General features: G+C 41.8%; 1 protein-coding gene across 3 annotated transcripts in view; it reads left to right on the plus strand.

The window, feature by feature from the left end:
* Positions 1 to 27,098, plus strand: part of LOC110508865 (cytosolic phospholipase A2) — a 31,106-nt gene extending 4,008 nt beyond the window's left edge. For all 3 annotated transcript variants that reach the window (XM_021589734.3, XM_021589733.3, XM_036966711.2), the window contains exons 5-18: positions 87 to 200; positions 367 to 404; positions 536 to 680; positions 939 to 1,075; positions 1,288 to 1,513; positions 3,689 to 3,803; positions 6,100 to 6,237; positions 6,620 to 6,709; positions 10,583 to 10,648; positions 10,793 to 11,038; positions 11,319 to 11,503; positions 13,852 to 14,041; positions 21,576 to 21,733; positions 22,384 to 27,098. In XM_021589734.3, coding sequence (XP_021445409.1) covers positions 96 to 200; positions 367 to 404; positions 536 to 680; positions 939 to 1,075; positions 1,288 to 1,513; positions 3,689 to 3,803; positions 6,100 to 6,237; positions 6,620 to 6,709; positions 10,583 to 10,648; positions 10,793 to 11,038; positions 11,319 to 11,503; positions 13,852 to 14,041; positions 21,576 to 21,733; positions 22,384 to 22,524 — 1,980 coding nt within the window. In that variant the 5' untranslated portion in view covers positions 87 to 95 and the 3' untranslated portion in view covers positions 22,525 to 27,098. The remainder of the gene's footprint in view (positions 1 to 86; positions 201 to 366; positions 405 to 535; positions 681 to 938; positions 1,076 to 1,287; positions 1,514 to 3,688; positions 3,804 to 6,099; positions 6,238 to 6,619; positions 6,710 to 10,582; positions 10,649 to 10,792; positions 11,039 to 11,318; positions 11,504 to 13,851; positions 14,042 to 21,575; positions 21,734 to 22,383) is intronic.
* The last annotated feature ends 861 nt before the right edge of the window (positions 27,099 to 27,959 follow it).

Below are 27,959 nucleotides of genomic sequence, written 5' to 3' on the forward strand. Positions count from 1 at the left end.
CTTTCAAGAAACCCTATGTTGGGAATCATCTATCAAGATAAATGTTTTTTTTTTGTATTTCATTGTTTGTGAATTTGCGATTTCAGTTGACATTGATGGATGCTAACTATGTCCTGGATGAGACCCTGGGAACGGCCTCGTACTCCATTGCTAAACTCAAAGTGGGACAACCAGAAGTGGTTCCATTCCCCATTGGCAAGGTAGGTCAGTCTTATTCAATTTTACAGATTGCATAGAAAGCACAAGACAGTTGATGTTGTCCACATTGCATCCATCAAATACACACTGTGTCACAGCACTAAACCCTGTCTAAAAACCCGGTCCTTGTCAATCTCAACAAAAACTTCCTACATCTTGTTTCCCCAGTTAACCAAGGTGTACTTGGAGATGTCGTTAGAGGTGTGGTATGTATAACTGACAATGGGTGCTTCAATTAGTTTTTAATTTTTAGCCGGGAGCATTGACGTCATTCTCTTTGTGGAGATTTAATCTAAAGCTTACTGACATATCCGTTTGTCTCCCTCATCTCCTCCAGTTCATCCACAGACCTGCGGTTCAGCATGGCCCTGTGTGACCAGGAGAAGCTGTTCAGACAGACACGCAGAGACCGGGTGATGCTGGGCATCAAGAAACTACTCAACATGGAGAAAGGACAACACCTCCCCACCTCATTAAGAGAGGTACGACCATAAACATAGTAGAAACTGAGGCCGTCTATGCATTTTTCGGTGTATCTCAAGTGTCAAATAGAGAATGGAGTTTTATTGCTGATTCAAAAGGGAGATATACAGACAAAATCAGCTAAGATGATTCACAATGACAGTAGTGATCTCTGACACGTGCCTTGTCATTTTGTGTATGTTTGTGTGTATATTTGTACGCCCGCACATGTGTGTGTGCATGCATGTGTGCCTGTGTACGCGTGTGTGTCTATACAGGTCCCTACAATCGCCATCGTGGGGTCAGGGGGAGGGTTCAGAGCCATGGTGTGTTTCTCTGGAGTGATGAAGGCTCTGTATGAGTCTGGAGTTCTGGACTGCGCTACCTACGTGGCTGGACTTTCTGGATCTACCTGGTTAGTAGGAACACTGCTTTCATTCCACTGTACTTATAAGATCATTGGAAAGCAACATACTTCAACTGTTTATAACTACCATTCCTATGCTAGTACGAAAACTGACCAAGTAATGACGTTATTATACACAGAAAGTGATTGTGTCCCCCTTGTTTCTTTCTCTTGCTCTCTCTCTCTCTCTCTTCCCCTCCCCCCTCCCCTCCCCCCACCAGGTACATGTCTACGCTGTACTCCCACCCTGAATTCCCTAAGGGTAAGGGTCCTGGGGAGATCAACCAGGAGCTGATGAGGTGTGTGAGCAGTAACCCACTGAGGCTGCTGCTGCCCCAGAACATCAAGCGCTACATCAAGGCCCTGTGGAGAAAGAAGGCTGCCGGGCAGCCTGTCACCTTCACCGACATCTTCGGCATGCTCATCGGGGAGACGCTCATGCCCGGGGTGAGATATGGGTGCGATATCAGCAAATGTGATATCAACAAAGTAATGATATTAGTGTACCGTCTTCAATACCAGCTATTGTGTTCCTTTGACCGAGGTCCTAACCAGCCTTTATTATCAGTCAATTACATCTGTGTTTCTCCTTACTTCATTTGCACACACTGTATACAGATTTTTCTATTGTGTTACTGACTGTACGTTTGTTTATCCCATGTGTAACTCTGTGTTGTTGTTCTGCTTTGCTTTATCTTGGCCAAGTCGCAGTTGTAAATGAGAACTTGTTATTAACTGGCCTACCTGGTTAAATAAAGGTGAAAAAAAACGGTGACTTTGTCACAGAAGATGATCCAGCACCGCTGACAGACGGTTGCATTTAGGGATACCACTTTGCCATTGTCTGGCTCTTATTTGTTCTTTGTTCACGGTCTGTCCAGTGGCTTTACTACTGTATCTATGACGTGAAGGATTTTGTGCTCCCGAGTGGCGCAGTGGTCTAAGACACTGTATCTCAGTGCTAGAGGTGTCACTGCAGTACCTGGTCCAAATCCAGGCTGCATCACATCTGGCCGTGATTGGGAGTCGCATAGGGCGGCACACAATTGGCGCAGCGTTGTCTGGGTTTGGCCGGGGTAGGCCGTCATTGTAAATAAGAATTTGTTCTTGACTGACTTGCCTAGTTAAATAAAGGTTAAAATATATATTATATTTGATATAGATGCGAATGAAGAATAGTCCATCAGAAGGCAAACCCACAATGTTATGTATACAAACTTCGGCTGGGCGATATGGCCTAAAAATCATATCTAGATTTTTTCAAATTCGTGGGCGATTCAAAAAATATATATATATACACACAGTACCAGTAAAAAGTTTGGACACCTACTCATTCCACGTTTTTCTTTATTTTTACTATTTTCTACATTATAGAATAATAGTGAAGACATCAAAACTATGAAATGACACATATGGAATCATGTAGTAACCAAAAAAGTGTTAAACAAATAAAAATACATTTTAAATTTGAGGTTCTTCAAAGTAGCCACCCTTTGCCTTGATGACAGCTTTGCACCCTCTTGGCATATAACATATATTTAGATTTGTTTAACCCTTTTTTGGTTACTACATGGTTCCATATGTGTTATTTCATAGTTTTGACGTCTTCACTATTATTCTACAATGTAGAAAATATAAAAGAAAAGAAAAGAAATCCTTGAATGTGTAGGTGTGTCAACTTTTGACTGGTACTGTATATATTTTTTATTTGAAATGTTTTCTCTATATAAGCTTTGGAAATATGCCCTTTTTGTTACAATTTTACCCAGAACCATTCACAAATAATGACCAACCTCTTGTAACAGGCATTATAGAAAATGAACACAGGTCTCATAAATACTCTCTGAAGCATAAGTCCATGTGCTAGTGCGTAACCAGCTAATCTTTATATTTAAAGTCTAACCAACTTGGATCTATTTGGTGCTAACAAGGTAGAACAGTTCAACTGTTATGAACACACCCTCTTGTCCGTCTGTTCACTTTGTTTAGATGTTGAAGTCAAGTGGCCTACCTGGATAAGATTCTTATTTCTCAGAATGAGAACCAGTTGCCAATTTCTTATGTAACTGATTATTTTTATGCTCATTGCACATTTATAAAACAGAGACTAGACAACTAGGACATAACACTATGTGGCTGCGCTCGACAGAAACTGAGCAGTCATTTTCCATAATCATGTTAATTGATACTCCTGTTTTAATAGGGTCTGCTCCGTTCTAAATTTTGGGAGTTGAGACAAGGGTATCATTAGAAGGGGAATCGACAGATTCTGTTGAACTAAACTTCAAAAGCAAAGAGTGAGTTTGAAAGTGCTTGTTATCAGAGCAGAAGAAGTGATATTTTGTCTTTGTTGCTGTGAGTGACACGGAGAGGGGCTTGGAATTAATCATATAAATTCTATAGATCGTCCAGCCCTACTACAAACCTCTGTTATGACTCTATTAGGACAGGGAACTCATGGTGACAGAGTCAGTGAGGTGCTTACATTTGATATAGGAATGTAGGAATCCATACACAACTATATCCATACAGGCATACACAACTATATCCATACAGGCATACACAACTATATCCACTTCACTTTTTGGGGAGTGTAAAAACAACCTCTCTCTCTCTGTCCAGAGGATGGACTTCAAGCTGAGCCACATGCAGAAGACTGTGAGCGAGGGTCAGAGCCCAATGCCTCTCTTCACCTGTCTGCACGTCAAGCCAGACGTCTCAGAACTCATGTTCGCTGGTAAGACCGAAAGGAAGACTCAATTTTAATGATCCACGCATTACTAATGAGTTATTTTCGAACGCATGCATCATACTACCAGTTTAGAACAGATGGAAGGAAGTTCAAGCAAGGCATCTTTTTCAAGTACACTTCTTAAAGTGGTCTAACGCCTAGATGAGTCACCTCCCACGCTTTCGGTTGAGCAGATCCAGCTACAGGACTCATGTCTGCCTGAAATTAAGGGAAAGATTGGCAGACAACTTTGAAGCAGTATGCATCTTTGGAGCGGTACACTGCATGGCCTTCCCATTGTGGAGCCATGTGTCAATGTGAACATATACTATGTTTATGGCTGCATTTGTTTAATTGTGTTTACTTTCCTGGATAATATGCAAATGACCCAGTGAAACAGAACTGACTTTGGTGTTGGTTGGTTCCATCTGTCAATGTGTCACAGCTCCTTATCTGATGGGTTACCATTTACATCAGTGTTTCTCAACCCTGGTCCTCCAGTACCCCCAACAGTAACCCTGGTCCTCCAGTACCCCCAACAGTAACCCTGGTCTTCCAGTACCCCCAACAGTAACCCTGGTCCTCCAGTACCCCCAACAGTAACCCTGGTCCTCCAGTACCCCCAACAGTAACCCTGGTCCTCCAGTACCCCCAACAGTAACCCTGGTCCTCCAGTACCCCCAACAGTAACCCTGGTCTTCCAGTACCCCCAACAGTAACCCTGGTCCTCCAGTACCCCCAACAGTAACCCTGGTCTTCCAGTACCCCCAACAGTAACCCTGGTCCTCCAGTACCCCCAACAGTAACCCTGGTCCTCCAGTACCCCCAACAGTAACCCTGGTCCTCCAGTACCCCCAACAGTAACCCTGGTCCTCCAGTACCCCCAACAGTAACCATGGGCAACTAATCATCAACCCCTCAATGAGTTGAACAAGGTGTGTTTGTCAAGGGCTACAACACAAATGTGTACAGTTGGGGGAACTGGAGGACCAGGGTTGGGAAACACTGACCCAAGGATGTAGCTAGTTAACTCTGACAGAAACTGTGGACCATGCACTGTTGTGTATCGTTAGTCACCCAATATTGGAATCATGGCATCAAGCAAATTAGCTGTGACTTTGGAATCTTTGAATGAATGAAAGTACAAACAAATTAACGAATGAATGAACCAAGTTCATTTCTGAATGACTGCAGGCATGCATGTAATTATTGTCATCTTTGCATTTGAGTCTGAGCCATTTAAATACAGGGTATGGTAGTGTTTACCCAGGGCTAGTGTCACGTCATAACGTTTGTGTTTGTGTGCTGTGTGTTTATACGCGCCTGTGGGTGTGTGCACTGTTTGCGTGTTTGTGTGCGGGTGTGGAACATGTGGAATTATTGCGCAAACATTCCCATCGGTGTCAGTTTCACTAGTACAGATACTCACGCTGACCCATCTCTGTCTGACTCTGTCATCAAGGGAAACTGAAATAGACACAACAGTGAGTGACATTAGTTCTAAAAAGGAGAGGACACACCTTAAAGATTCAATGGTTCACAGACACTTAGGTACAGGATGTAGACATGACAATGGTAATGCCCTGAAGTAATATGACTTGGAGCTGCGGCCAAAATATCACATCACAATATTTTATTTGCAATTTTGACAGTATGCCTGTATTTTATGTTTCTAAATAAAATGTTCTAAATGATTAGTGCTTGACCCTAGAATGGCAACAAATCAATTCTATTTGATTTTAATAGGCTTTTTCCATGCTGACGGTTTTGTTCTCAACTAAATGAGGACAAAACGGACAGTGAAAGTAGTCAATTGTTTTTAATACTGTATAAAAATAAGATTTTATAGACTGTATTGTAAAAAAATATATATCGGTATGTGGGTACATACAGGAATACCGATATTCACAATATATCGCCCAGCCTTACTGGGACTCAATTCATCAAAGTTCTTGTATGGTTAAACATCAATGGGAAAGCTTCAATGTTTGGGTATTAATTATGATATTATAGTAAATTGCTTTGCATTGTAAGCAAGGGCCCTAATGTGATATGGTTATAATAACCTTGTATTGGGTTAACTCAGCTAGTTTCCACCATTGGAAGGCTTCTGTGAGCTTGATACACAGTAGCAGCCATTTGAGCTAAAACACTGTCCCAACAGTAATTGGAGTGAAGCTGATTATACAGCTGTCAGTCTGGTGTCACAAGGCTAATTCCACAGTACAAAACCACTTATTGTCTGTATCATTATTAGTAATAGATGTGTCATATTTCTCCTATTGTGTGTTTTGACGAGCAGACTGGGTGGAGTTTACCCCGTACGAGATTGGCATGGCCAAGTATGGTACCTTCATGTCTCCGGGCCTGTTTGGCAGTAAGTTCTTCATGGGCAGCGTGGTGAGACAGTACGAGGAGAACCCCCTGCATTTCCTCATGGGTAAGACTGGCTGCACATTCAGTACAGATGTAGGATCTTAATTTGAGCCTGGAAAATAATCATGCAGCAACAGGAAATGTGATTTATTATGCAGATTATAATTAATGGACATTTTTGTAGGGGTTGATGTCATGTCGGAAATTTCTAAGTGGAAATTATAAACATCAGATGCCTTTTTAAACCTCAAATACACTACGTTTTAAAATGTCCTGCATTGCAGGAAAGTTCTCCTGCAACAAGGTGATCAAATTAAGACACTATACACAGTACGATATGCACCTGAGCTTTCATACAGGCATACATACACGAGCACAAACTCACAAACATAGACTAGATACGCATTTCACTACATACACAAAGTTGTCTGCTGTGTCTCTTCTAGGGGTGTGGGGCAGTGCTTTTTCCATCCTCTTCAACCGGGTCATGGGGATCAAAGGGACCACTGGAGGTAGCACCATGGAAGAGGAGCTTGGTAAGATTCTGACAAACCATTGTACAAAACCTACCTTTGTCTCTCTGTCTCTTTAAATGCATGTTCTGTGCGTGCGTACGAGCGCGTCATGTTTTCTGTTAGGAAAATGTGGCGCAGGACATTTGACCGGCAGCATTTTAATTGACCATACATTTGACAAATGTACTATATGCATTGTGTGTAACCTGACTAGGGTGTCTACCCATGATGCTCAGAATGACAAATCACATTTAGATTATGGTAATTCATCTTAACAGAACATGCAAATCAAGGATACAACAGTGTGGGTACTTACTGAATTCTGATGCACATTGCAGAATAACTGCCACATATACTTTTCCTCAACCGACAGATGAGTAACAAGCAGCAAAATCACTAACCTATGTCAATCTACTATCTCCCATAGTAGTAAAGTTTACATATTCTATTGGTCAGCTTGTTATTCTGTGTGAAAAAGAAATGGCCTATTCCAAACACTCTGGGTCAGTTTTTGGATGATAGATCCCAAATTCATACAACCAGGTATCAAACTCATTCCATGGAGGGCTGAGTGTCTGTGGGTTTTCGCTCCTCCCTTGTACTTACCTGATTAGTTAAAGGTCACTAATTACTATGGAACTCCCCTCACCTGGTTGTCTAGGTCTTAATTGAAAGGAAAAACCAAAAACCTGCAGACACTAGGCCCTCCATGGATTGAGTTTGACACGCCTGCAGTAGGCCTAGGCTACACTTTTTTTTTTTTTAAAGCAATGAGGCTGATGCAACCGATCAGAACATTTAGCTTAAAATGTTACTAAACTATTATTTATTCACATTTGTAAGCGCAGTAATGCGCAAAAGGCAGTAGGCTATGTGCTAATGTTCGTTCCATAATGCAGTTAGCGGGAAAACACTGTTGTCAAAAACTCACCGCACGTGCGAGCGGTTTCATGTGACCGAGATTAAAATATCCATTCGAAATTAGAAAGAGGTGAGATCTAAAGATACAAGAACTAATATGGGTTGCTAATATGACTAGGTTTGTGCCTTTGGATACTGGACAATGAAAGAAAGTTGATTTGAAAACCAATAGAACGAGAGGAATAGGCTACTGGTTTCAATGGCATTTGGAAGTATTTTATAAAATCATTTCCTCCCATGATTCTATGGTCGGATTTTACTTTGAAGCAAGGTAAGACATGCCATGCCTATTTAGTAAAACGTTCAGGTTTAAAATATTGATGCACCAACATTACATTTTTGGCCGATATCGATATCCGATATTTTCTTTGCCAAAAAAACTATACCGATAACCGATATTTAAAATTTGAGCAGCCCTTTAAGCATTCTAGTACAGTTAAATAGTTAACACACACACATGGACGCAGCGGTCTAAGGCACTGCATTTCAGTGCAAGAGGCGTCACTACAGTCCCTGGTTCCAATCCAGGCTGTATCACATCCGGCTGTGATTGGGAGTCCCATAGGGCAGCGCACAATTGGTCCAGTGTCGTCCAGGTTTGGCCGGGGTAGGCCGTTATTGTAAAAAATAATTTGTTCTTAACTTCTGACTTGCCTAGTTAAATAAAGGTTACACACACACACACCACCCTGACCAAAAAGTTATTTTGTTGTAATTTACAGTAACGGCCCCATTACCAGTAAAACATATTAAAAACCTATTTCTTTCATTTACTTGCTGTGCTGTTTCATTCTTCATTTGTTCAGTCGTTTCATTCTTAACCAGGATTTCCCATACTATGGAACGCCGTTTGGGTCTTTGCATGTCAAATGACACTATTTGATGTGTCAAATAAGCCTGTTGACCAATCAGGACCTGAATATGACTTCACATAATAATTTTACGCGTTCATACATTTTTTACGTAGTTATTACACATTGATTACTCTGTCACTCGTATTTCATATGCCACAACGATTCATCGATACGTATGCAATGATGCTTGTAAAGTTGTCTTGCGCACCTACAGTGCTGGTCATAAAAAAAAGCTAGCTAGCTCAATGTTCTTTCCCAAAAACATAGCAAAACAACATAATCTGTTTCAGTAGCTATAGTTAGCCAGCTTACTATATAGCTAGGTGTCATCATCAATTTCGTGGTATCCAATTGTTAGTAGTTACTATCTTGTCTCATCGATACAACTCCTGCACGGGCTCGGGAGAGACAACGGTTGAAAGCCATGCGTCCCCCGAAACACAACCCAACCAAGCCGCACTGCTTCTTAACACAGCGCGCATCCAACCCGGAAGCCAGCCGCACCAATGTGTCGGAGGAAACACCGTGCACCTGGTGACCTGGTTAGCACGCACTGTGCCCAGCCTGCCACAGGAGTCTCTAGTGCACGATGAGGCAAGGATATCCCTACTGGCCAGGCCCTCCCAAACCCGGACAACGCTAAGCCGATTGTGCGTCGCTCCATGGACCTTGCGGCCGGCTGCAACAGACCCTAGGTCTCTGGTGGCACAGCTAGCACTGTGATGCAGTGCCCTAGACCACTGCGCCACCCGGGAGGCCCGACATTTATCATTTTTGACACACAAAGATCCAAAAGGCGTTTCATAGTATGTTGTGAAGCTAATAGCAGTGGCGCTATTACTGTGTAACTCCGGTAGTGTAACATGTGTACCGGTGCTCGAAAAGTTGACGAAAGCCAACATCACCCATGACTGAGAACGGTTGATTGTCAAGGGCATTGAATTCCCTTATCTTGGCGTTAATAGATTTCGCCTTTGCGTTGTCTCGCTGAAATTTTCTTACTCTTTCAAATGACTGCTCGACTTGTTGACTGCTCGATCCACACAGCAGGCATTGTGGGCTAGGTTAGGAATGCTGTGTTGCACGTGTAGCCCAAAAGTTTACATGGCGTCATTACGTCATGTACCTACGTTATATAGGTATGTACGTCAGCTTTGACATCGGTGTTGCACATTGGCGTTAAACTAGACATCGGGCCGATACCCATGTTGTCATTTTTAGCTAATATCGGCCGATTCCGATATGTTCACCGATATATCGAGCATCCCTAGTTTCAAACAATAAAGTATTCCCTATGTTTTCAAAATGAATACTGCCTTCAGCTCATTGCAAAGTGGTGTGTGACACGCTGAAGCCTGCCTACTGTTGCCTATGTACATTTAAATGGTAAATGCGCTTCAATTACCAGTTGAATAGGCTAAAAAGCGTTATTTTGTGATAGGATTTTTTTCTTCTCCCGGACAATTGTCCGGCGGCAGATTTATTTATCGGATTTTAATTGATTTATTTTCCAAAAGAAAATGGAAACCATGGTGTGTGTGTGTGCGTGAGTGTGTGTGTGTGTGTGCGTGCGTGCGTACCGTTATGTGCATGTTTCTCGATGTCCAAATATAGATGTAGTAGTGGATAACCCTACTTCCACTGAATATCAGCTCATTGAGTCATAATCAAGTTGCTAATCAAGTTGAACCCTTTTACCATTGACACAGCATTTACCGGTTTAACTTCAGCCAGGTTAAGGGTTACATGATTGACAGTTTCTCAAATAAACAAAGTCACGTAGAACACTTGGGTAGCAGATAGAAATGATAACAACTTCCTCTGCCAGACCTAATGTGAAAGCAACTATAATGGCACTTTAATGTCTTGCAAATACTAATGTCTTGCAAATACTACTCCATGGTAGTTCACAGTCACACCAATGTACAGTACTCTGGACAGTACTCTGAATGTTGTTGTGAAACTCCACAGGGAATGAGGAAGTCCAGTCAGCAAGCTCATACTGTGGATAGTGAGTCAGTTCAAGTTTTATTGTCACATGCTAAAGTACAGTGAAACGATTAAGTTGGATACTGAGTGAGGGTTTGGTTTTCACATGAATGTTGTCACTGTTTTTCAGAGCAAATAAAGCCTCAGCACATTGTGGGTGAGGAGACGCAGGAAAATGAGGACGAGCCAAGAAAAGGTACGGTCTACGAGAGAGAAAGGGTGTGTTGTGTGTCTTAGGGCTTTGGTAGTGACATCCCCATTTCCCCCCTCTCCTCAACCTCCTTTCATCCTCCCCTCCTCATCCCTCTCTCCTCATCCCCCTCTCCTCCATCCCCTCCAGCGGGTGGAACAGAAAACCAGGAGGCAGAGGAAGAGCTCCAGCGTAATGCCCAGGCCAGCTGGACCAGCAGGATGTTCACCTCCCTGGTGGGGGAGTCCACCCTCTTCAACACCCGTGAGGGCAGAGCCGGAAAGGTGCACAACTTCATGCTGGGGCTCAACCTCAACTCCTCCATGCCTTTCTCCCCCTTCAACAACAGATCATACACACACCACAACCTGGAGGAGGAACAGGACGCCGTCACAGGTCTGAGATCAGTTTAACGGGGGGTTTAAGTGGGTGGGTCAGCGGGTTAACAGCCAAAGGGTTAACAGTCTGTAACAAGTCTATCACCATGATTGTCTAAGATTGGAAACCTGTTAGACTGTTCAGACCCATTAACCCATCTCTATGTAGATGGGTAAAGGAATACATCAACTATCAAATCAAGGCTTTGAATAACTATTATAGACTATTTGTGAGAATGGGTGATTGATTTTATAGATGATGACATTATTTATTGTCCCCTTACTGCGGTCCTCCTCAGACCCAGATGAGTTTGACCGCATCTACGAGCCGCTGGACGTGAAGAGTAAGAAGATCCACATAGTGGACAGTGGTCTGACCTATAACCTCCCGTACCCACTCATCCTGCGGCCGCAGCGTGGCGTCGACCTCATCATCTCCTTCGACTTCTCAGCCCGCCCCAGTGACTCCAGCCCACCCTTTAAGGTGAGCAATGCACACACATTCAAGCACGCACACACACACACAGACACACAAACACATGCAGACAGGCACACACGTATGTGTTCTCTATATACAAACATACTGCACACACACCCACATTTTAAATACTTTATTTGATTCCACAAATTACATTACAGTCAAGAAGGATTCAAACATTTCATAGGTCATGGATATATGGACACTTTGGATACAGAAAGCAGTTTTTCTCCACCCAGCAAGGCTGCCCATGACAGCTGACACGGCGCAGTACCTCGCTATCTGCTTTGCCTTTTTCCTGTGCAGGCCTGCAATCTGAAGGCCACGTACTGTCAGCCTATGTACAGTGCATTCAGGAAGTATTCAGACCCCTGCCCTTTTTCCACAGCCTTATTCTGAAATGTATTTATTTTTTTAAACAATGACCTCATCAATCAATCTCAGGTGCGTCCTGTTTCCATTGATCATCCTTGAGATGTTTCTACAACTTGATTGGAGTCCACCTGTGGTAAATTCAATTGATTGGACATGATTTGGAAAAGCACACACCTGTCTATATAAGGTCCCACAGTTGACAGTGCATGTCAGCAAAAACCAAGCCATGAGTTTGAAGGAATTGTCCATAGAGCTCAGAGACAGGATTGTGTCGAGACACATATCTGGGTACGGGTGCCAAAAAATGTCTGCAGCATCGAAGGTCCCCAAGAGCGCAGTGGCCTCCATCATTCTTAAAAGGAAGAAGTTTGGAACCACCAAGACTCTTCCTAGAGCTGGCCGCCCATCCAAACTGAGCAATCCGGGGAGAAGGGCCTTGGCCAGGGAGGTGACCAAGAACCCGATGGTCACTCTGACAGAGTTCCTCTGTGGAGATGGGAGAACCTCCCAGAAGGACAACCACCTATGCAGCACTCTACCAATCAGGCATTTATGGTAGAGTGGAAGCCACTCCTTAGTAAAAGGCACATGACAGCCCGCTTGGAGTTTGCACCTAACGGACTCTCAGACCATTAGAAACAAGATTATCTGGTATGATGAAACCAAGATTGAACACTTTGGCCTGAATGCCAAGCGTCACTTCTGAAGGAAACCTGGCACCATCCCTACGGTGAAGCATGGTGGTGGCAGCATCATGCTGTGGGAATGTTTTTCAGCGTCAGGAACTGGGAGACTAGTCAGGATCAAGGGAAAGATGAATGGAGCAAAGTACAGAGATCCTTGATGAAAACCTGTTTTAGAGCACTCAGGACCTCAGACTGGGATGAAGGTTCACCTTCCAACAGGACAACGACCCTAAGCACACAGCCAAGACAACGCAGGAGTGGTTTTGGGACAAGTCTCTGAATGTCCTTGAGTGGCCCAGCCAGAACCCAGACTTGAACCTTAACCTCTCTGGAGAGATCTTAAAATAGCTGTGCAGCGATGCTCCCCATTCAACCTGACAGAGCTTGAGAGGACCTGCAGAGAAGAATGTGAGAAACTCCCCAAATACAGACGTGCCAAGCTTGTAGCGTCATACCCAAGAAGACTCAAGGCTGTAATCGCTGCCAAAGGTGCTTCAACAATGTACTGAGTAAAGGGAATACTTATGTAAATGTGATATTTCTGTTTTTTTATATTTTTTTTATATATTGGCCTAAATTCCTAAAAAACAGTTTTTGCTTTGTCATTATGGGGTATTGTGTGTAGATTGGTGAGGAAAAATGTTTTTTTAATACATTTTGCATTAAGGCTGTAACATAACAAAATGTGGAAAAAGTCAAGGGGTCTGAATACTTTCCAAATGCACTGTACGTGGCTGAGACGCCCAAATATCCACACTACAAGTTTGCACTGATAACCAACTTGTCAGAAAAGACCTGCTCCATGTAGGAGTCAAAAGAACAACGCATTTGCAAAATGAGCACCTCCCTCCGGGGCTCCCCCCACAACAAAATATCTTATTTGGTTTGCAAGGAAATACATCATCAACATCAAACCAGCCTCCTCTGACAATAGAATGGTTGTGAATAAGCACTGTTACTGTCTGTCTCACCTCACTAGCTATCAGGTTGACGAGGCGGTCATGTCTAACTATGTATAAGTCCTTGTATGAACGGCAACCATTAACAACATGTGAAACAGACTTTCATTTGACTCATGTTATACAACGTGATACAAAATGGATTGGATATACAAGCTCATTTTAGCTCTGCACAACAATATATTTAGACCAAGATTTACTCTGTTTTACAAAGACATTTGAGAATGTAATACATCTGAATGACATACCATTTTTTACGACAGTGTGTGTGTGTGTCCGTTTATTGACTGTTTTCTGTCTGTTCTTCAATCTACTGTTCTGTGTGTGTGTCAAGGAGCTCCTGCTAGCTGAGAAATGGGCTCGCATGAACAAGCTTCCCTTCCCAAAGATCGACCCCAAAGTGTTTGACCGTGAGGGCCTCAAGGAGTGTTATGTCTTCAAACCCCGCAAGGAAGACAAGTGCTGCCCCACCGTCATCCATTTTGTACTGGCCAACATCAACTTCAGGGAATTCAAAGCTCCCGGTGAGGACTGGTGAAACTGGGATACTACTGTATGGCTGTAGGATCAGGGAAAACTAGGCTGCATCTGAAATGGCATCCTATTAGTGCACTACTTTTGACCAGAGCCCCTTGGCCAAAGGTAGCGCACTATACAGGGAAATGGAGTCCATTTTGGACACACCCTAGGCCTTGGTTTAAAGCCCATAAACTACAATGTGTTATAATGTGTTATAGGCTATAACTTTGTCCCAGAGTTTTTCATGGTGAGCTTAGATGGTTGGGAAAAATTGAAGGTCCTAGTTATGATCTATAGACGGGCTGCCTGAAAACAATGCTGAAGGCCGTGTGTTGTTGTTGTTAGCTAGACACAATGACAAAAAGTTGCCATTCGGGAAATCGTAGACGGCTCGTTTCAACTAGTTGTCTCTTATTATTGATACCATGTCTTATTTTGAGGTGTTTAACTCAAAACACATTTTATTTGTCACATGCGCTCAATACAACGGGTGTAGACTTTAACGTGAAATGCTTGCTTACGAGCCATTCCCAACGATGCAGAGTTAAAAAATAATTATAAATAGAAAAATAGTAACACACAAAATAAAATACACAAGAATGAAGCTATATACAGAAAATACCAGATCAATGTGGTATTTGAGGTAGATATGTACATAAAGGCAGGTTAAAGTGACTAGACATCAGGATAAATAATAATAAGAGTAAAATAAAGAACAGAGTAGCGGCATCAAATATTGTGTGTGTGTGTTATGTGCATGTGTTCTTTGTTTCTGGCCATTTTGAGCCTGTAATCAAACACACATGCTGATACTCCAGATACTAAACTAGTCTAAAGAAGGCCAGATGTATTGCTTTAATCAGGACAACAGTTTTCAGCTGTGCTAACATAATTGCAAAAGGGTTTTCTAATGATCAATTAGCTTTTTAATATGATAAACTTGGATTAGCTAACACAACGTGCCATCGGAACACAGGAGTGATGATTGCTGATAATGGGTCTCTGTACGCCTATGTAGATATTCTATTTAAAAAAATATTTGTTTCCAGCAACAATAGTCATTTACAATATTAAGAATGTCTACACTGTATTTCTGATCATTTTGATGTTATTTTAATGGACAAAACATGTGCTTTTCTTTCAATAACAAGGACATTTCTAAGTGACCCCAAACTTTTGAACAGTAGTTGAAGTTGGAAGTGTACATACCCCTAGCCAAATACATTTATACTCCGTTTTTCACAATTCCTGACATTTAATCCAAGTAAAAATTCCCTGTCTTAGGTCAGTTAGGATCACCGCTTTATTTTAATAATTTGAAATGTCAGAATAATAGTAGAATGATTTATTTCAGCTTTTACATACACTCAATTAGTATTTGGTAGCATTGCCTTTAAATAGTTTAACTTTGGTCAAACGTTTTGGGTAGCCTTCTACAAGCTTCCCACAATAAGTTGGGTGAATTTTGGCCCATTCCTCCTGACAGAGCTGGTGTAACTGAGTTAGGTTTGTAGACCTCATTGCTCGCACATGCTTTTTCAGTTCTGCCCACACATTTTCTATGGGATTGAGGTCAGGGCTTTGTGATGGCCACTCCAATACCTTGACTTTGCTGTCCTTAAGCCATTTTGCCACAACTTTGGAAGTATGCTTGGGCTCATTGTCCAATTGGAAGACCCATTTGTGACCAAGCTTTAACTTCCTTATTGATGTCTTGAGATGTTGCTTCAATATATCCACATAATTTTCCTCCCTCATGATGCCATCTATTTTGTGAAGTGCACCAGTCCCTCCTGCAGCAAAGCGCCCCCACAACATGATGCTGCCACCCCCGTGCTTCACGGTTGGGATGGTGTTCTTCGGCTTGCAAGCAACCCCTTTTAACTCCAAACATAATGATGGTCATTATGACCAAACAGTTCTATTTTTGTTTCATCAGACCAGAGGACATTTCTCCCAAAATTACGATATTTGTCCCCATGTGCAGTTGCAAACTGTAGTCTGGCTTTTTTATGGTGGTTTTGGAGCAGTGGCGTCTTCCTTGCTGAGTTCTTCCTTGCTCAGGTTCTGTCGATATAGGACTTGTTTTATTGTGGATATAGATACTTTGTACCTGTTTCCTCCAGCAACTTCACAAGGTCCTTTGCTGTTCTGGGATTGATTTGCACTTTTTGCACCACAGTACGTTCATCTCTAGGAGACAGAACGTGTCTCCTTCCTGAGCGGTATGACGGCTGCGTGGTCCCATGGTGTTTATTCTTGCGTACTATTGTTTGTAGAGATGAACATGGTACCTTCAGGCATTTGGAATTTGCTCCCAAGGATGTACCAGACTTGTGGAGGTCCATCATTTTTTTTCTGATGTCTTGGCTTTTTTCTTTTGATTTTCCCATGATGTCAAGCAAAGAGGCACTGAGTTTGAAGGTAGCCCTTGAAATACATCCACAGGTACACCTCCAATTGACTCAAATGATGTCAATTAGCATATCAGAATCTTCTAAAGCCATGACATAATTTTCTGGAATTTTCCAAGCTGTTTAAAAGGCACAGTCAACTTAGTGTATGTAAACTTCTGACCCACTGGAATTGTGATACAGTGAATTAGAAGTGAAATAATCTGTCTGTAATCAATTGTTGAAAAAATGACTTGTGTCATGCACAAAGTAGATGTCCTAACCTGACTTGCCAAAACTATAGTTTGTTAACAAGAAATTTGTGGTGGTTAAAAAACAAGTTTTATTGACTCCAACCTAAGTGTATGTAAACTTACGACTTCAACTTTACATACAACGCAACATACAACAGTTTCATCGATTTTACTGAGTTACAGTTCATATAATTAAATTGGTCAATTGAAATAAATTAATTTTCAACTAATCTATGGATTTCACATGACTGGGCAGGGGCGCAGCCATGGTTGGACTTGGGCGGGCATAGGCCCACCCACTTGGGACACAGGTCCAGCCAATCAGAATGAGTTTTTCCTCACAAAAGGTTCTTTATTACAGACAGAAATACTCCTCAGTTTTATCAGCTGTCCAGGAGGCTGGTCTCCGCAGGTGAAGAAGCCTGATGTGGAGTTCCTGGGCTGGTGTGGTTACACTTGGTCTGTGGTTGTGAGGCCGGTTGGACGTACTGCCAAATTCTCTAAATTGACATTGGAGGCAACTTATGGTAGAGAAATTAAAAACATTTCGGTAATCTTTTATTTTAGCTCATGAAACATGGGGACCAACACTTTACATGTTGCGTTTATATTTTTGTTCAGTATAGTATTACGAGTATGCATAGAGTCAGTGCAAGATAGTCTGGGTAACCATTTCAAATCAAATTGTATTTGTCACATGCACCGATGTAGTATAGTAGACCTTACAGTGAAATGCTTACTTACGTGCCCTTAACCAACAATGCAGTTTTAAGAAAAAGAAGTGTTAAGTAAAAAATAGAAAATAAAAGTAACACATTATTAAACAGCAGCAGTAAAATAACAATAGCGAGGCTATATACAGGGGGTACCGGTACAGAGTCAATGTGCTGGGGCACTGGTTAGTCGAGGTAATTGAGGGTAATATGTACGTGTTGGTAGAGTTGAAGTGATGCATAGATAATAAACAGACAGTAGTAGCAGCAGCGTAAAAAATGGGTCTGGCCCTTTGATTAGCTGTTCGGGATTCTTATGGCTTGGGGTTAGAAGCTGTTAAGAAGTGTTTTGGACCTAGACTTGGTGCTCCAGTACCACTTGCCGTGCGGTAGCAGAGAGAGCAGTCTATGACTTGGGTGGCTGGAGTCTTTGACAATTTTTAGGTCCTCCCTCTGACACTGCCTGGTATAGAGGTCCTGGATGGCAGGAAGCTTGGCCCCAGCGATGTAGTGGGCCATATGCACTACTCTCTGTAGTGCCTTGAGGTCGGAGGCTGAGCAATTGCCATACCAGGCAGTGTTGCAACCAGTTCTCGATGGTGCAGCTGTAGAACTTTTTGAGGATCTGAGGACCCATGCCAAATATTTTCAGTCTCCTGAGGGGGAATAGGCTTTGCTGTGCCCTCTTCACGACTGTCTTAGTGTGTTTGGACCATGATAGTTTGTTGGTGATATGGACACCAAGGAACTTGAAGCTCTCAAGCTGCTCCACTACAGCCCTGTCGATGAGAATGTGGGTTTGCTCGGTCCTCCTTTTCCTGTAGTCCACAATCAACTCCTTTGTCTTGATCACGTTGAGGGAGAGGTTGTTGTCCTGGCAACACATGGCCAGGGTTCTGACCTCCTCCCTATAGGCTGTCTCATCATTGTCGGTGATCAGGCCTACCACTGTTGTGTCATCGGCAAACTTGATGATGGTGTTGGAGTCGTGCCTGGCCATGCAGTCATGATTGAACAGGGAGTACAGGAGGGGACTGAGCACACACCCCTGAGGGCCCCCGTTTTGAGGATCAGCATGGTGGATGTGTTGTTACGTACCCTTACCACCTGGGGGCGGCCTGTCAGGAAGTCCAGGATCCAGTTGCAGAGGGAGGTGTTTAGTCCCAGGGTCCTTAGCTTAGTGATGAGCTTTGAGGGCACTATGGTGTTGAATGCTGAGCTGTAGTCAATGAATAGCATAGGTGCGTAGGTGTTCCTTTTGTCCAGGTGAGAAAGGGCAGTGTGCAATAGAGATCGCATCATCTGTTGGGGCGGTATGCAAATTGGAGTGGGTTGAGGGTTTCTGGGATAATGGTGTTGATGTGAGCCATGACCAGCCTTTCAAAGCACTTCAAGGCTACCGACGTGAGTGCTACCGACGTGAGTGCTACGGGTCGGTCGTCATTTGGTTAACTATTTATTTATTAACTACTTAGCAGTTTCATGGCTATCATGTCACGACTATACTAAAATAGCAAAAATCCATTAGCTAGCTAACCAACAACTGTAACGATGTATTTGAAAGACAGCAAGTGCTCATTGTGCAAATGTATTTGTTTATTATAAAAATTTGGAGAAGAAATATAGCTTACATGTTGCCATCAATCCTTTGATATTGAGCCAACCACATCTGTTTTGCCTCAAGGGTTGCGACACACATCGGTTTTGTTACTTAAAACTTCTTAGGGCTGCAATCCCGTTATCGGGATGATATGACAGCAGCCAGTGAAAGTGCAGGGTGCCAAATTCAAAACAACAGAAATCTCATAATTAAAATTCCTCAAACATACATATATTTTATACCGTTTTAAAGGTAATCTTGTTGTTAATCCCACCACAGTGTCCGATTTCAAATATGCTTTACAGTGAAAGCACCACAAACGATTATGTTAGGTCACCACCAAGCCACAGAAAAACACAGCCATTTTTCCAGCCAAAGAGAGGAGTCACAAAAAGCACAAATAGAGATAAAATGAATCACTAACCTTTGATAATCTTCATCAGATGACACTCATAGGACTTCATGTTACACAATACATGTATGTTTTGTTTGATAAAGTTCATATTTATATAAAAAAATCTGAGTTTACATTGGCGCGTTACGTTCACTAGTTCCAAAAACATCCAGTGATTTTGCATAGCCACATCGATTCAACAGAAATACTCATCATTAATGTAGATGATAATAGAAGTTAAACACATGGAGTTATAGATATCTCCTTAATGCAACCGCTGTGTCAGATTTCAAAAAAACTTTACGGAAAAAGCAAACTGAGACGGCGCTCAGAAAATTTATCAAATTAGCCGCCATGTTGGAGTCAACAGAAACCAGAAATTACATGATAAATATTCCCTTACCTTTGATGATCTTCATCAGAATGCACTCCTAGGAATCGCTGTTCCACAATAAATGCTTGATTTGTTCGATAATGTCTGTTATTTATGTCCAAGTAGCTACTTTTGTTAGCGTTAGGTACACATATCCAAATGCTTGTGTGTTTGGACAAAAACTTTGGACAAAAACTTCAAAAAGTTATATTACAGGTCGAAGAAACATTTCAAACTAAGTATAGAATCAATCATTAGGATGTTTTTATCATAAATATTCAATAAAGTTCCAACCAGAGAATTCCTTTGTGTCTACAGGAGCAACGGAACGCAGGGCGATATCATGTGGAATGCGCATGACCAGGAAATGGCTCTCTGCCAGTAAGCTGACTCATTCAGCTTGTATTCAGTCCCACAACACAGTAGAAGCCTCATTCAAGTTTCTAAAGACGGTTGACATCTAGTGGAAGCCCTAGGAAGTGCAACTTCATTCATATCCCAATGTGAATTCAATAGGGCCTGAGTTGAAAATCGACCAACCTCAGATTTCTCACTTCCTGTTTGGATTTCTTCTCAGGTTTTTGCCTGCCATATGAGGTCTGTTATACTCACAGACATCATTCAAACCGTTTTAGAAACGTCAGAGTGTTTTCTATCCAATACTAATAATAATATGCATATATTAGCAACTGAGACTGAGGAGCAGGCCGTTTACTCTGGGCACCTCTGGGCACCTTTCATCCAAGCTACTCAATACTGCCCCTGCAGCCATAAGAAGTTTTAACGACCCATCTGTCTATTGCTACATTAATGACTGCAATGGCTTCATCATCTTCCTCTATTCCATGAATGGGATTTATGTCAGAATTGGTGGATGTTGTCATGGTAGCTAGGTGAAATCCCACTGGTGACTTCATTTGGATCTTTCCCTATCACTAGGGAAATGAGAAGAGGAAACAACTACTGTTTATTGGGACATAGGCCTACAGTATACGTGGAAAGGACAGCAGGGCTGTTTAAGCTATAAGGCACAAGGGGTTGTGGTATATGGCCAGTATACCACGGCAAAGGGCTTGTTTCGCACTGCGGAGTCCCTGGATACAGTCCTTAGCCAAGGTATATTGGCCATATACCACAAAGCCTCAAGGTGCCTTATACCTTTCATAAACTGGTTACCAAATTAAACTGTTGTCTCAAAGAAATGTTTAGTCTGCTGTTTAAAATTAAACTTTCTCACATCACATATTTACACCTCCAAGGTATCTGCTCATCAGATAAAACGGCATCTCGGACCTAAACTTCACTGTCTTGTTATCAACTTAAAACTTAAGTATTACTGTAAAGATCTCATGACTTAAAAATTGTATTTTAGGTATTGACTCGTTAGGGTTAGGGTTAGGGTTAGGGTTAGGGTCATTCCATCTCTATGGGATATGGCTTACTACGTATCAGATTTTTTTTAAATCCACATATTGCAGAATTCCAACCTATTGTAGGACACTGTTGTTTAAACATGTAGGATGCCCACTCTCCTTCTCCCCCCACTCTGTCTCTTAACTTACTTTCAGCAAAATACTATCTTTGAGATTTTATCCTCTACCAATTCCACTCTATCTTTCCGTTTCAGTATCTGCCATTGTTTCGTCATCTCTACACAGACGCTGGAATTTATTTACTGACATAAGCCAGTCACCTCTGTCATTGTTTTTGTTTTTTACTGTCTTTCTGATTTCTATTTTAGTGAGTGAGTTGTAAAGATTATATGTGCATTAAAATAACAACAACCACTCTTCTTTTTGTATTATCCATCAGGAGTCCCTCGAGAGACGGATAAAGAGAAGGAGTTTGGTGACTTTGATGTCTTCGACGACCCCGAGAGTCCATACTCCACGTTCAACTTCCAGTACTCCAACCAGGCCTTCACCCGCCTCCACGACCTCATGGAGTTCAACACGCTCAACAACATTGAGGTGCGTCTCACACACACACAAACAAGCAAATGCACGTAGTGATGCACGTAGTGATGGGCATTTTTTTTAAATTGACTGCGAGTACTCACATTATTTGATTTAGAGTACTCGAGTACTCAAATAATACAAATTTTAATTGAAAATTGAACTTAAGGCACTGGGCACTGGAAAATAATATGTGCCTATTTATCATTAGGCCTAACTTGTATGATGCTTGGCCTGGTTTCTTTTGTGTTGAGCCCTGCACATGTACAAATAATTTTGCACGCCCAATTTTTCAGTTTTTGATTTGTTAAAAAAGTTTGAAATATCCAATAAATGTCGTTCCACTTCATGATTGTGTCCCACTTGTTGTTGATTCTTCACAAAAAAATACAGTTTTATATCTTTATGTTTGAGGCCTGAAATGTGGCAAAAGGTCGCAAAGTTCAAGGGGGCCGAATACTTTCGCAAGGCACTGTATATGATCTGTATTTTCAGTGCTGTATTTTCTCTGTTCTGTTTCCTCTATCATCTTATGTTGGTCTCTCCCCCTCACCCATCTCTTTCCCTCCCTGTCACCCTCTCTCTCTCTCTTTCTCTCCCTCTCTCTCTTTCTCTTTCTCTCTCTCCTTCTCTCTCTCCCTCTCTTTCTTCTCTGTCTGCTGTAGGTGATCAAGGATGCGATAATGGACAGCATCAGCCAGAGACGGGAGAACCCCTCACGCTGCTCCGTCTCCATCTCACTTAATGAGATTGAAAACAAGAAGTTCTTGAAACGGAACGTCAGCTCAGCTAAGCTTCCCATATAACCACCAGAGACACCTTTCTATATCCATGACAAGACCTGGAGGTTAAGTTTTTTTATAGAACAAAACGTTACAGCTCTAAGAACAGATAAGAATGGTAACCAACCTATCCTTGTAGCTACAAGGCTTATCTCTGTTTGAATGGGATATAAGCCTCACTTCAAGCTAGCCTGGTCTCAGACCTGTTTGTGATTTCTTGCCAACTCACAACAATGGCCATGGGAGTTTGAAAGACAGTACAAACTGATCTGAGACCAGGGTGACTTAAAGCAACTATGCAGCCTCTTCTTTTGAGCTCTGTATGACTATTGTTTGGGAGAGGATGCAGCACACCTTGTTCTGTATATTCCTAGCCTAGCATCTGGGGTGGTGTGGTTAATCTTTAAACGGGTCGCTCACTCTCTCACACACACAAGGACACACACACTCCATCCCTTCATGCAGCAGGCAGAGGAGAGAGGAGAGATCACACCTGGGAATGCATGTTTGTGTGAAGGCCTGCCTAGCGATGCAATGTATCTCTGGCAGGGGTCAGTCGAGGCGTGGCGTTGTCAAGGGATGAACATTTACTTCTAAAACTGATTTTACTGACTCACGTATTTGCTGCAGATCCAAACTTGAAATATCTGTAGTTGAATTAGAATGACTCCTTACCAATGATATTTTCTTCATGCCTTTCTAGCTATCTTTACCGGTCTCTTGTTCCCTTTTCATCTATTTATTAGTATTTTGTTCCATACATACCGGGGAAGGGTGTTTGGTCTTTTGCTTTATTGTGGAAACATTGCTGAGATTTAGGGCAACATTGTCTCTGTTGCAGCAGATGGGGGAAAATAGCGTGTTTTCTTTATCACACTGTGCCTGTACTCTCCCGTCTAGGATTTTGAACCCCGGTCTCCCGGCCCCCGTGTGACAGGAGGGGATACTGACCATTATACCAATGAGGAGCTCAGGCTTGCAAGTCCACAGCTCCGCCTCTAAAAACACTCCTTCTGTAAGGCAATCTGTGAAATTCTATTGGCACCCACATTCTGCCTAGGCAAGCGTGCTATTCACAGCATTTACACAATGGAGACCTGGCTCTCAATTCCTCCTTCCTCTTCTCCCTCCTCCAGACTGTAGAAGAGAAGTGGGGGAAGGGATGATGGAATGTCTCCTCCCCTCCTTTCCCCCTGTTTTACCCAGTGGGAGAGAAGCAGGGGATGTCTGGGGAGGAGTGTTAGCTCACTCCTCCAGGGGAAGGCCTGGCTGAATGGCGTGATGTGAGGGTGAAAAGGCATGTGGGGAGTTGGAACAAACCTAGAATGTCTCTGAGGCTGGCAAGTTGAAATGGGCACGCAACACACAGGAAGCTCATTACACACACATTCCATGTTGGGATGGCCCTATGCTATAGACGGTGTCTCACAAAGGATCCTCTTCCTTTGGGTTGCTTTTACAGTGCCTTGCAAAAGTATCCATCCCCCTTGGCGTTTTTTCTATTTTGTTGCATTACAACCTGTAATTTAAATAGAGTTTAAATGGCATACACAAAATAGTCAAAATTGGTGAAGTGAAATGAAAAAAAATGACTTGTTTTTAAAAAAATCTATATAAATCTAAATAATGAATCTGAAAAGTGATGCATGCATATGTATTCACTCCTTTTGCTATGAAGCCCATAAATATGGTCTAGTGCAACCAATTACCTTCAGAAGTCACATAATTAGTTAGATTGCACACAGGTGGACTTTATTTAAGTGTCATATGATCTGTCACATGATCTCAGTATATATACATCTGTTCTGAAAGGCCCCAGAGTCTGCAACACCACTAAGCAAGGGGAACCACCAAGCAAGCGGCACCATGAAGACCAAGGAGCTCTCCAAACAGGTCAGGGACAAAGTTGTGGAGAAGTACAGATCAGGGTTGGGTTATAAAAAAAATATCAGAAACTTTGAACATCCCACGTAGCACCATTAAATCCATTATTAGAAAATGGAAAAAATATGGCACCACAACAAACCTGCCAAGAGAGGGCCGCCCAGCAAAACTCAAGGGCCAGGCAAGGAGGGAATTATTCAGAGAGGCAACAAAGAGACCAAAGATTACCCTGAAGGAGCTGCAATGCTCCACAGAGGAGATTAGAGTATCTGTCCATAGGACCACTTTAAGCCGTACACTCGACAGAGTTGGGATTTACGGAAGAGTGGCCAGAGCGGTATTCGCCAAAAGGCATGTGGGAGACTCCCCAAACATGGAAGAAGGTACTCTGGTCAGATGAGACTAAAATTGAGCTTTTGGCCATCAAGGAAAACGCTATGTCTGGCACAAACCCAACACCTCTCATCACCCGAGAACCTATCCCCACAGTGAAGCATGGTGGTGGCAGCATCATGCTGTGGGGATGTTTTTCATCGCCAGGGACTGGGAAACTGGTCAGAATTGAAGGAATGATGGATGGCGCTTAATACAGGGAAATTCTTGAGGGAAACCTGTTTCAGTCTTCCAGAGATTTGAGACTGGGACGGAGGTTCACCTTCCAGCAGGACAATAACCTAAGCATACTGCTAAAGCAACACTCGAGTGGTTTAAGGGGAAACATTTAAATGTCTTGGAATGGCCTAGTCAAAGCACAGACCTCAATCCAATTGAGAAACTGTGGTACAACTTAAAGATTGCTGTTCACCAGCGGAACCCATCCAACTTGAAGGAGCTGGGAACAGTTTTGCCTTGAAGAATGGGCAAAAATCCCAGTGGCTAGATGTGCCAAGCTTAAAGAGACATACCCCAAGAGACTTGCTGCTGTAATTGCTGCAAAAGTGGCTCTACAAAGAATTGACTTTGGGGGGGTGAATAGTTATGCACGCTCAAGTTTTTGTCTTACTTCTTGTTTGTTTCAAAATAAAAAAAATATGTTGCATCTTCAAAGTGGTAGGCATGTTGTGTAAATCAAATGATACAACCTCCCAAAAAATCCATTTTAATTCCAGGTTGGCAACAAAATAGGAAAAATGCCAAGGGGGTGAATACTTTCGCAAGCCACTGTAGCTACTCTGCCACTAGCCCTATCATGCAACTAAGTGAACCCATACCTGTAGAAGGGTTGACCCCTTATTTACAGTGCATTCAGAAAGTTTTCAGACCCCTTGACATTTTCTGAATGTTACGTTACAGCCTTTATTCTAAAATGTATTTTTTTTATTATCCTCATCAATCTACACACAATACCACATAATGATAAAGTGAAAACAGGTTTTTACATTTTTTTGCATGTTTAATAAATTTAAAAAACATACCTTATTTGCTATGATACTCTAAATTAAGCTCAGGTGCATCCTGTTTCCATTGCTCATCCTTGACATGTTTCTACAACTTGATTGGAGTCCACTTGTGGTAAATTCTATTGATTGGACATGATTTGGAAAGGCACACACATGTCTATACGGTCCCACAGTTGACAGTGCATGTAAGAGCAAAAACCAAGTCATGAGATTGAAGGAATTGTCTGTAGAGTTCTGAGACAGGATTGTGTCCAGGCACAGATCTGGGGAAGAGTACCAAAACATTTCAGCAGCATTGAAGGTCCCCAGGAACACAGTGGCCTCCATCCTTAAAAGGAAGAAGTTTGGAACCACCAAGACACTTCCTAGAGCTGTCTGCCCTAATATCTCTGGAGAGACCTGAAAATAGCTGTGCACCGACTCACCCCATCCAACAGACAGAGCTTGAGAGGATCTGCAGAGAACAACGGGAGAGACCCCAAATACAGATTTGCCAAGCTTGTAGCGTCATACCCAAGAAGACTCGAGGCTGTAATCGCTGCCAAAGGTGCTTCAACAAAGTACTGAGTAAAGGGTCTGAATACTTATCTAAATGTGATATTTCAGTTTTATATTTTTTAGACATTTGCAAACTGTTTTTGCTTTGTCATTATAGGGTATTGTGTGTAGATTGATGAGGGGAAAAAACGATGTAATCCATTTTAGAATAAGGCTAACACAAAACAAAATTTGGAAAAAGTCAAAGTGTCTGAATAATTATGTAAATAAGATATTTTTTTTTATTTTTTTTTGACATTTTCAAAACATTCTAAACCCTTTTTCACTTTGTCATTATGGGGTATTGTGTGTAGATTGAGGGGAAACAAATATTTAATCAATTTTAGAATAAGGCTGTAACAACAAAATGTGAAAAAAGGGAAGTGGTCTGAATACTTTCTGAATGCACTGTATAATAGAAGATGATAGTTTACTGGCCTGCTGAGACGTATTCAAGAAGTGGGCCAGGAGTTGCAATGATTCATGAACAGTTTCAATGTGTTTGAAATCTATCTTTGTAAACCTGTAATGTATAGATAATGGTTCATATAAGTTAAAGTAATGGGCTCCTGTTGTACAGGTAGACCAGGTTGTTTACAAGTATAAATTAATGATAAAGAAATTGACATCACAAGGACTGGACAATATGTGTGTGAATTTATGTGTTTAGAAAATGGGAGATCTTTTTTTACATAAAAAATGTAACTGCTATTTGCATTCTAAATTAGTGTTTGTGTATTAACTAATTTCATTGGCAATAAATCTTTGACAGAAAAAGTCCATGTAAATTGAATTGTCATTCTTGATGCACTAATATTGTTAAGAAATATAGATCCAGTTTTCTGTGAATGTGTATGTTTCTTTGAATATGCATTTGAACATTGAGGTTATTTATTTGTGTGATTGTATACAGTACATGCGATTTATGCAAGTGGAAGGAATCCACACATATAGCTCTTGGTAAAATAGATTTCAAGACAATGATTCAGCTCTATTCCACTTCTCTTCTGTAGTGAACCAGCTGTCTAGACATTGAATTATTACTTACAGTATTCTCCTTTGCTTCCACTAGCACAGATGTCAAATACTCGCACACTCATCATGTAGAAATTGCATGCCGACTCACTTATTTTATTTTTTTCTGTTTTGAATGGTAAGGCACTTCGGGGGTTTGTGGTATATGGCCAATATACCACGGCTAAGGGCTGTTCTTAAGCACGATGCAACGCAGAGTGCCTGGACACAGCCGTGCTGTATTGGCCGTATACCACAAACCTCCAAAGTGCCTTATTGCTATTATAAACTGGTTATCAACATAATCAGAACAGTACAAATATATATATGTTGTCATACATGTGGTAAATGGTCTGATATACCATGGTTTTTGGACAATCAGCATTCAGGGCTCGAACCACCCAGTTTATAATTAGTCAGAGGTGGAAAAAGTACTCAATTGTCATACTTGAGTAAAAGTAAAGATATCTTAATATAAAATTACTCAAGTAAAAGTGAAAGTAACCCAGTAAAATAATACTTGAGTAAAAGTCTAAAAGTCTCAGATTTTAAATGTACTTAAGTACAGTGGTGGAAAAAATACTATACTTGAGTAAAAGTACAGATCAGAGGCAGTAAGGATGA

Source organism: Oncorhynchus mykiss, chromosome 28, assembly GCF_057628025.1.
Source record: "Oncorhynchus mykiss isolate SJ-2025 chromosome 28, ASM5762802v1, whole genome shotgun sequence".
Classification (NCBI taxonomy): domain Eukaryota; kingdom Metazoa; phylum Chordata; class Actinopteri; order Salmoniformes; family Salmonidae; genus Oncorhynchus; species Oncorhynchus mykiss.